The sequence below is a fragment of the Tamandua tetradactyla genome, chromosome 24 (genome assembly GCF_023851605.1).
Source record: "Tamandua tetradactyla isolate mTamTet1 chromosome 24, mTamTet1.pri, whole genome shotgun sequence".
NCBI classification, from domain to species: domain Eukaryota; kingdom Metazoa; phylum Chordata; class Mammalia; order Pilosa; family Myrmecophagidae; genus Tamandua; species Tamandua tetradactyla.
Genome location: NC_135350.1, coordinates 13,179,389 through 13,189,106, shown reverse-complemented (window position 1 = coordinate 13,189,106; position 9,718 = coordinate 13,179,389). Strand labels below are relative to the sequence as shown.

At 38.5% G+C, this 9,718-nt stretch overlaps 1 protein-coding gene across 2 annotated transcripts in view; it reads right to left on the bottom strand.

Moving 5' to 3' along the window:
* Positions 1–2,353: 2,353 nt before the first annotated feature.
* CFI (complement factor I) overlaps positions 2,354–9,718 on the bottom strand; it is a 57,419-nt gene continuing 50,054 nt past the window's right edge. For both annotated transcript variants that reach the window (XM_077142554.1, XM_077142555.1), the window contains 3 exons: positions 8,036–8,313; positions 4,162–4,266; positions 2,354–2,791 (listed from right to left, as the gene is read on the bottom strand). In XM_077142554.1, the coding sequence (XP_076998669.1) occupies positions 2,574–2,791; positions 4,162–4,266; positions 8,036–8,313 (601 nt within the window). In that variant the 3' untranslated portion in view covers positions 2,354–2,573. The remainder of the gene's footprint in view (positions 2,792–4,161; positions 4,267–8,035; positions 8,314–9,718) is intronic.

The window sequence follows — 9,718 nt, the reverse complement described above, 5'->3', positions numbered from 1 at the left end:
ATGCCTTCTTTCTTTGAACCTGGGCTAGTTTTAGCATCAGAATTGATACTGTGTCACGTCCAAGGCTAGGTTAGAAAATGCTGTGAAGTTTCTGCCAGTTCTCTTGGGACTGTCTCATTAGCTGCTATGAAAGAATTCCGGCAACTCTGAGTCCAGCATGTTGAGATCTGTGTGGAGAGACCACACAGAGGGATGTCTGAGGAGCTCTGGCTGTTATGGTTTTCCCGGCCCATGTGAATGAAGAAGCCTTTGAGATGACCACTGCCCCAGTCTTGTCTGGCTGCACCTGCCTGAGAGACCAGAATGAGAACTGCCCGGCTGAGCCCAATCAACCGACAGATTCATCAGCAAAATAATAAATAACTGTCATTTAAGCTGCCATTGGGGGTTCATTCTTACCCAGCAATACAATATCCTAATACTGACCTGTATTTGATGGCAAAGGAAATAAAAAAATCTGGGCAGCAGCTGATTTTGGAATATATGTAGTAATGGGTATTTCCATTAGTAAAACAACTGGACTTTATTCAAGACTGGATTCAGAAACCACATTGAAGTTAATATTTATGAGAAAAACAGACCTCTGTCAGCAGGATGATGAAAGCTCTGCTTTTAAAAACATAATTTTAATTCACTGAGATCTTCTATGAACCAAGTACTAGGACTGCAGTCAAAAGGAAGGCAGACAAGGTCTCTCTTTCATGTATCTTACATTATAGTGGGGGATGGAGGGGCAGTATGAAGAAGAGGTATATAACCAAGAAGTCAGGATTTAAAGGATGCTTGTGATTGCTGAATCATTATATAGATATTCCTTTTTTGCTTTCTGGTATATTGGAGGAGATAGAGGGAAATTCCTGAAATCTCTCAATTGTAATCCAGTTACCTTGATCTCTGATAACGATCGTATAGCCCTTATCTTCTGTCCCTGTGATTATAAAAACCTTGTGACTAATGTTCATTTTTACCCAGGTATCCACTTTTTCAACTTTAGAGTCTTGTCATCACTAAAGACAGCCCCTAAGGTTTATCAGTGAAGGGTCTTGGGTCAACCCAGAACTAAACCCCTAAGTCCAAAGTTATTTTGATAACCAAGACTGGCTGTAACTAAACTGGGCCTGCCTGATATGCACAGTAGCTTAGACTTTAACCAACAAGTCACCTATACAACATTATAATACTAAAAATCATGCCCATCATAATCTTAAGGCCACTATTTTATTACATAGGTTCTGTGACTAAGCATGTAATCAATCTGCATATGCTCAGTAATTAGATTATCCTAAACCCTGCCCATCTTTTTCTCTAATAAATCTAACAGAATTACTGCAGTTTTGGAGAGACAGATTTGGGGTCAATAGGCCACCAGCTCTCCTACTACATGCTTAGTAATAAACTCTTTCTCTCTTTGAAACCCCAGTGTCTCAGGAATTGGTTATTGAGCACATCAGGCAAAAAAATCCACAGCCTTTTGAGTTACAAATAGACAATAAACAACCAAAAAAAGAGAATATGTTGGTTGATATGACAAGTACTATGCTTAAAGCAGGGTGTAGTGATAGAGAGACATTGTACGTCTACAGAGGCAGTGTCATTTACCAGGCAGGTTTAGGGAGGGGCAATCAAGAGTGTGGGTTGGCAACGTTTCTTCTGAAATGCTATTAGATATTGCAGATGGAGATGTCAAAAGCTAAGTGGAATATACTGGTCTGGAGTTCAAGGAAAGGTCAGGGTTGGAGGTAGGGATTTGTGAGTTATTGGCATCACATTAGTGAGACTCTGTGAGAGCATCAGGAAAGCGCAAAGTGAGAGAAGTGGCTAGGAGGAAAAGGCTGAGAAGGAGGTTGAGCAGACAAGATATCGGTGGAGGTGATGGAAGGAGCATGACCAAGAGTGCTCAGTTGTGTCTGATGCTGCTGGGGGAAAGAGATGGTGAGAACAGTTAAGTGACTGTGGCTATGACATCCTGGAGGTCACTGGTCATGCTGAAATATCCACGGAGTGGTTTAGAAGGAATGTCAAGGAGAACTTGAGAAAAGAGGAAGTGAAGACAAATTTTTCAAGAAGTTTAGTACTTGAGGTAGAGAAATGCCACGAGAGTGGTGAGGTGTCGTTACCCCATGACAAGTACCATGCCTAACATTTCACTTAAGCATATAGTTTCATTTTCACAAAATTCCAGTGTCAATTTTACATTTGAAAAATGAGGCACAAAGAGGATAACAAATTGCCCAGGTCAAGCAGTTAGTAGGTGAAAGAGCTGGGGTTTGAACCCAAGCTAATCTGACTCTAGATTCACACCCTTGCTAAATCTTTAGTATAGTCAATACACCACTTCTGAATGAAGAAATAATTTAATTAAGTTTCTGATAAATGAAATTTTATGTGTACCTAAAGCTTTTATTTGCAGATTATACAGCAAGATTCCAAAATAGCAATTGTAGGGACCTTTAAAAATATCCAATAAAATCTGCTTGATTTTACCTGGAGAAGTATTACTTATATGCTTTTTCATTTCAATTAAAATGGATCTAATAGTAGAAAATGGTAGAAAGAAGAGGGAGAGTGCAGTTTTAAACATTGTGCTGAGAAATTAGAGATCTTCCCACATGATTGCTAATCCAGTCAAAATAATTGGCCACTTTGGTGTAAACACCTGGGAACTCTGGTTTTCCACAGTTTTCTCCCCAGCTCACGATACCCCAGACATAAGTCACATTGTTAGCATCTGTACAGACTAAAGGACCTCCAGAGTCCCCTTTACAGGCATCAATGGAACCATCGCTTGTACCTGAGAAAGAAAAGGGAAAAAGAAAAGCACACAGTTACTTCCACTTGTCAAAGCCACCATGCCCTTGTCCTACCTCCCCCACTGAAGCATCGAACCACTTATGCTTTCCTAACACTTTCCTAACAGGAAATAGAGTATCTTCTGCCTTGTTATCGGCCCCTCTTGGGGCCATGAAATTGGAGAGAGACAAGTTGGGACTACTTGATGTCTTCTACTCATTCCTCAAGTTTAACAAGTTTTCTTTCTGCTCCATCTACTTTATGCAATTCTAGATTGGGGGGAGATGGCAAAGTAGTATTCATTTTTGGGTGGAAAAATAATAGTGATACCTAATGCTTAATGAATCCTTAATATGTATTAGGCATTCATGCTTTTAATCATCTCTGCAATCCTATGAGTTAGGTATCATTATTATCCCATGGGGCAAAGAAGACACAGAGAGGTTAAGAGGTTAATTAATTTGTCCAAGGTCACAGAGCTAATAAATGGCAGAGCCTGGACTTGAACCCAGACAGGGAACCTTAGATTTCGTCTTTTTTACCGGGATATTGCTTTCTAGTAGATTTTGTGCCATTTTCTTCTTTTGCCCACTGTAATCCTGAACTCCATTTCAAGATAGGGAGGGGCCATGGAGTGGTCTGTTTACTTTCTTCTCACTCCTGTGACTTTCCAAGATTTTTGCTTCACTGGATCCAAGAAGTTATAGGATGCCAATAATTCTGCCATCTTCAGCAATACACTATTTATAAATGGTTTCAGTAAAGCATCCTAAACGTACCCTGGTTGACTGGTACCCTGTCTTTGGGCCACCACCAAAAGTAGGAACTGCTATAGTTACATCAGATAGGGCCATTAGTATCACTGTGATGTAAAAGGAGACAGAAGATATAAGAGATGCAATGTGATTCCTGAGGAGGGAGAATTTATTTCTAAATAGTGGCATTTGAGATGAGATAACTTGAATTTGTATTTATGAGTAGTTCAGTTTTGATCCTGGATACACTGCTTCTTGCCTGTAACACTGTGGGCAAATCACATAACTGCTCTGCACCTCAGTTCCCTCATCTATTAAGATTTCCAATTTTGCAGATGAGGAGGTTTGCTTAAGGTCATGGGACTAGCAATTGATGAAAACTGGGATACATGCAGTGTGGTTCCAAGGTCTGTGCTCTTAATCATCTTGTTGTATTGCTATATAGTAGCTTAAGAAAGGTCTTTCCTATCAGTATCAGAAGGAGGGGACATGATCTCAGGGAAGAGACTGGAAGAGTTTGACGATGCAATAGCAGAAAGCCGAATGGAAGGGACCCCAGCCCAGTTTGGTAGGGGGTATAAAAACATACCTCTCAGATAAACCACTTGGTACTTACCTGCACATTGCATTTCTTTTTCATAGTAGCGATCTGCGTAAAACTTAGAGCAGTTGCCTATTAAGTTAACTTCACCCCACCTAAGTGAATACACTTTTTCGTTATCTAAATAAAGTGAGGAAACAAATAGAAGTCATCAATACGAAATCTAAATAAAATCTAAAAAAAAAAATGTGAATTTATTACTTCCCCTTACTCTTACAGCTAGCAAACACTAAGAATACATAAGAATATATATAAATATATATAAACTTTTGAGGACAATTCATTAGCATTTTTAGTCATATGCTCTGCTTATGCTCAATTTATATAACTGGCGCTTTAAATTTTTTCTCCTACAACTGTCTTTTTAAATTGGATGAGTAGACAAGGAGACTTATTTGCACACATGACCTGAAGCTATACTTGACAATATTAACCCCCCTTTAATAAAGAGCTGGGTACTTTGAGATGAATGAGATTAAACCCCACCCCCCCATACCCATCACCCCAAATTGTTGAGGTCTGTACGGGACTCGGATTGGGAATCAGTGATCTGGGACTTCTTACATAAATATCTCCAGTCTTCTGACAGTCCCTTGTTTCCTTGAAACTGCTTGTTCGAGGGAAAATTGCTTTTTAATATAAGAAATTAGAAAAGGAATATATAATATGAAATCATTAGTGTGTACGTGTTTTTGTGTTTCTGAGGAAATCTATCTCCTAAGTTATCTGAAAGTGATTGAAAGGTACTTTAGGATTTCTTTTTCAATTAAGTTACAGATTTGAAACTTGACAACTTTTGCTCTACAGGATTAGAGCTTTTCAAAAAAGTATTAATTTATTATTTCCCCTAACGCCTGGGAACCCTTTAAAAACTGTGGGCTCCCGTATTGTGTGAGAAATTCTTAAAGTAATTTTATTGTGGCAAAAGATGTATCATGAAGAATTTACCACTTTTAACTTTTTAAATTTACAATTTAATGGCATTAATTCTAGTCACAATGTTGTGTCCCAATCACCACTATCTATTTCCAAAATATTTCCATCATTCCAAACAAAAACTCTATATCCATTAAGCAATAACTCCCTATTTCTTCCCCTCCCCCCTCCCCGGCTCCTGGTAACCTCTAATCTACTTTCTGTCTCTATAAATTCACTTCTTCTACATGCTTCATGTAAGTAGAATCATGTAATATTTGTCCTTCTGGGTCTGGTTTATTTCATTCAGTATAATGTTTTCAGGAACTTATCCATGATGTAGCATGTACCAGAACTTCATTTCTTTTTCTGGCCAACTAATATTTGATTGTATGGATATACTACATTTTGTTTATGTGTTCATCCATTCACTCGAGCTGTTTCCACCTTTTGGCTATCATGACTAAATGCTGTTTTTGGCATACAAGTATCTGTTTGCCCCGGTGAGCAAGTTTTTTTTTTTTTATTAATTAAAAAAAAAATTAACTAACACAACATTTAGAAATCATTCCATTCTACATATACAATCAGTATTCTTAATATCATCACATAGATGTATGATCATCATTTCTTAGTACATTTGCATCGATTTAGAAAAAGAAATAGCAAGACAACAGAAAAAGAAATAAAATGATAATATAGAGAAAAAAATAAAAATAAAAAATACAAAAAATATATTAAAAAACAAAAAACAAAAAAAAACTATAGCTGTGAGCAAGTTTTAATGACTCAGGAGCTTGCTCTTTTCTCTGAACTCTTGCTTTGTACACTTCTTAAGGCACTTGTCACATCAAGCTATCTGATGGTTGAATTCGGTTCTGCTGGCTCCTTCATGCTGCAACCACGCCGAGAGGTAGACCCTTGTCTTTCAACTTTGTAACCTCTGCATCCCCTTCTTCCTTGACTGGGTCCATCGTTCTCATCAGTAAATATCTAACACTCTATACTACTTTGCTACATAGTAAGTGTTCAATAAATGTGACAACCTCTATTTGATTAATAGCTGCATATCTAACTTTCAGCTTATAAGAAATACATGGAAGAGAGGAACATTTTAAGTGCCACATTTAGGAAACAATCAGCTGAATTCAAGTTGTAGAAATCCTAGAATAAATTTATCTTTAATAAATATATTTTTAAATAAAAGGAACGGGAACCGTCAAGATTAAAACCGATTTAAGAAAAATTGTTACCAAGCGCATTGGGTGGATGTTGTATTCTGATTCAAATAACCAATTGTAAAGATTTTTTTTAATAATCAGGGAATTATTAAACACAGCCTGGTTATATGAAAATATTAAGGAATCACTTTATGTTGTTGAGTGTGATAATGGTATCGGGGGGGCTTTTTTTTTAAGCCCTTATCTGATAAAGATATATACAGAGTATTCATGGGTGAAATTTCATGGTATCTGGCGTTTGGTTTAACATACTTCAGGAAAAAAAGAAAGTGGGGAAGTGCTGAGCAGCTCCTAATTGTCCCTCAGCTCCATCTCCCACCCTTCAGTGCCCTGCTGTCCTCAGAGGTGGACGTGTAGGCACCCCCTCCACAGGGATCCCTTGACATCTGTTTTCTGGCTGGTTTCCGACAAGGAGGGGAGCTGAGAAAAATGAGATCGGGGTTGGCTGTAACCTTCACCCCAAGGTCACTGCTTCTGTCTTGGCACCCTGTTCCACCGGAAACTCTGTCCTTCTGGTAACCTCTTCCTCCCTCACTCCTTCTGACCTAGGGTGGGTGACAGCTCCGAGAGTGCTAGTCCTGGGAACTAGCACCAGTCTCCTACCCCCATCTTTGTAATTAAGCCCCTCGTAAATAAACCCTCCTAATTAGCCTATTGGGACTCTGACACGGGGAGAGAACAGAATGGTACAATGCCGGTAACTGAGGAAACTGGGTATGAATAAGTTGTGGGTTATCATATACTCATCACTACTTTGGTATATATTTGCAAATGTACATATAAGAGGATTTAAAAAAAATAGAGCAAACATAAGGACACAATGCTCTGGATAAGTTAGTTCCTAACAAAGCCTAGTATATTCTAAGTCTTGGGTATTCTAACATACCATACATTCAGGTTAATTTACACATTTAATACTTCTCAGTGTGGCAATTATTAAGGATGTGCTGCAATATGAATCCATAAGATCAATGTAATGGATTTAGGGTTTCTACGAACAAATGGAGTTTAAGAGAACAAAAGGAAGCTAAATTTCAAGATTAAGTCTTAAGATGATGGGAAAAGAGTATGCTAGTTTAATTCAAATCTAATCTCTAGTTTAGCAGGTGTTTCTAATTAATTAAGTATCTCTAAGTGTCCACATCTCTGATTCATATGAAATGCTCACCTCAAGTCTTCTTAACAACTCAGGGAATGAGTTCTTTATGTTCTCTTTCTCTCAGTGGGGGTGTGGGGGGGTGGAATACGGGCAGTGGGGAAGGGGAAGGCAGATGAGGATCACCGCCTCAGCACTTACTACGCTGTTCCTCTGAAAACCTTTTCATTTTCACCTATAGCTTTCCAACAAATCGAAACGTGTCCATGCTCTATGTCTCTCTGTCTCTCTCTCTCTTTTTCCTTGCTGAATGGTTATCCCTTGATGTATGCTTCAGGATCACAGAGAGTGTGTACTTTGAGCTCTGGATCAGGACCAGCTACATAATATACAGGGCCCAGTGCAAAATGAAAGTGAAACATCCCTTGCTCAAAAATTGAGAAGAATTCCGTGGCAGTGATAGAAACACAATAACCGAGCCCGGGGCCCTTCCGAGGCGCGGGTCCTCATAAGCCCCTGAAGCTGGCCCTGGCTAGCTGCCCAGCTTTCTGAATACAAGGAGATTTGATTCAATGCATTTCTATTACCATTCATTTTTGTCCCCTGAATTCTGTCTAAAAAATATTAAAACGTTTACCTTTTTCTCGACCCCATCCAGAAACAATGCACCTATCATTGGGTTGGAATAGATACGGAGACCAAGGCACACAGGCAGGGACGGAGTAAGGCAGCACACATTCTTTTTTGCTTGGGTGTTTTTTCACTTCAATCAAAGCTATGTCATTTTGGTAGGTGGATCCGTTGTAGTTTTCATGGATAATAATTCTATTCACAAGCTGAATTTTTAGCTCAGAATTAGGCCTAAACCAGTTTAGTAATCCTACCCATATTTGGTAACGGTGAATTTTACTGACTCTGTAACAGAAAGAAAAAGGGAAATAGATTATATAGAGGGAAAAAAGAACACCACAAATATAAACATGGAATTCACAAGTTTCATTTTTATATTCTTCCTTTTAAAAGATCTTTAAAAATTTCCCAGACTCTTCTATCCTGGCGGTCATGAGACAGAGCGCGTAACCTTACTTAGGACAGAATTAAGGCCAATGGGCAAATGAGGAGGGGAATAATCCATCTAATGGCTCAATACCAAGAGCATGGAGAACTTGCTAACAATTCAAGATATCCAGAAGTGGAATGAGTTTGCTGCCTGTGGAGTGAGTGTCCCATCACTGAAGGTGTTTAAACAGAGGCCAGACATGTCTTGCCAGAAATGTGGTAGAAAAGTAGGGAGTTAGACCATACTACTTTCATTACTTGAAACCCAGAGGTTCTCATAGGGAAGACAACAGCAGTCAGCATCCCAACCCTTAAAACCTGACTTCATCCTAACACTGCATTGCATTTATTTATTCACACGCATTTTTCTTACTTCCAGTAAGAAACTAAGCTAAGCACTGCACCTGGAACATAATACTAGCAGCTTGAAAATCCTGTTGAAATGGTTAATGAACTATTACTTGCTCTTCTGCCTCACGACATTTTTATGCCAATTTATATCTCATGGCTTCAAGCCAACTGTGCATTTACCATCATTTTTCTCAAGGAATGTGTAGAGTTGCTTCAGTGCAGTATTAAAATTTTGGTTTTTTTTCCTTTCAAAAATAAGGTGCTAAATAAATGACCTCATGATCTAGCATTTCCAAAAAATTAAGTTTTTCATAAAGTAGATTTTCCTTAAGCACAAAACTTATTTTAAACACTTAAATGGAAATTTTTGAAATATAGTATTTCTATCTCTTTTTCTATCTCAAACAGGATAAACTGAACATAATTTATCCTTACTGGATAATGATTCAAGTACAGGCATACCTTGTTTTACTGTGCTTCAACTCTATTGCACTTCTCAGTGTTGCCTTTTTTTTACACACTTAAGATTTGTGACAACCCTTCACTGAGCTAGTCCATCAGCATGTGCTCGCTTTGTGTCTTTGTGCCACTTTTTGAGAATTTTCACAACATTTCAAGCTTTTTCATTACTATTGTATCTGCTCTGCTGATCTGGGATCTTTGATGTGACTATTGTAATTGATTTGGAGTGCCACGGACAGTGTCCATAGAAGATGGCTAACTTAATTGATAGATATTATGTGTGCTCTGACTTCTCCCCGAACTGTGACCCATCTCCCTCATTCTCCTTTGGCCTTCTACTTCCCCAAGATGCGACAAAATTGAAATTAAGCCAATCAATAACCCAACAACGGCCTCTAAGTGTTCAAATGGAAGGAAGAGTCATACATCTCTTATGTTAAATCAACTG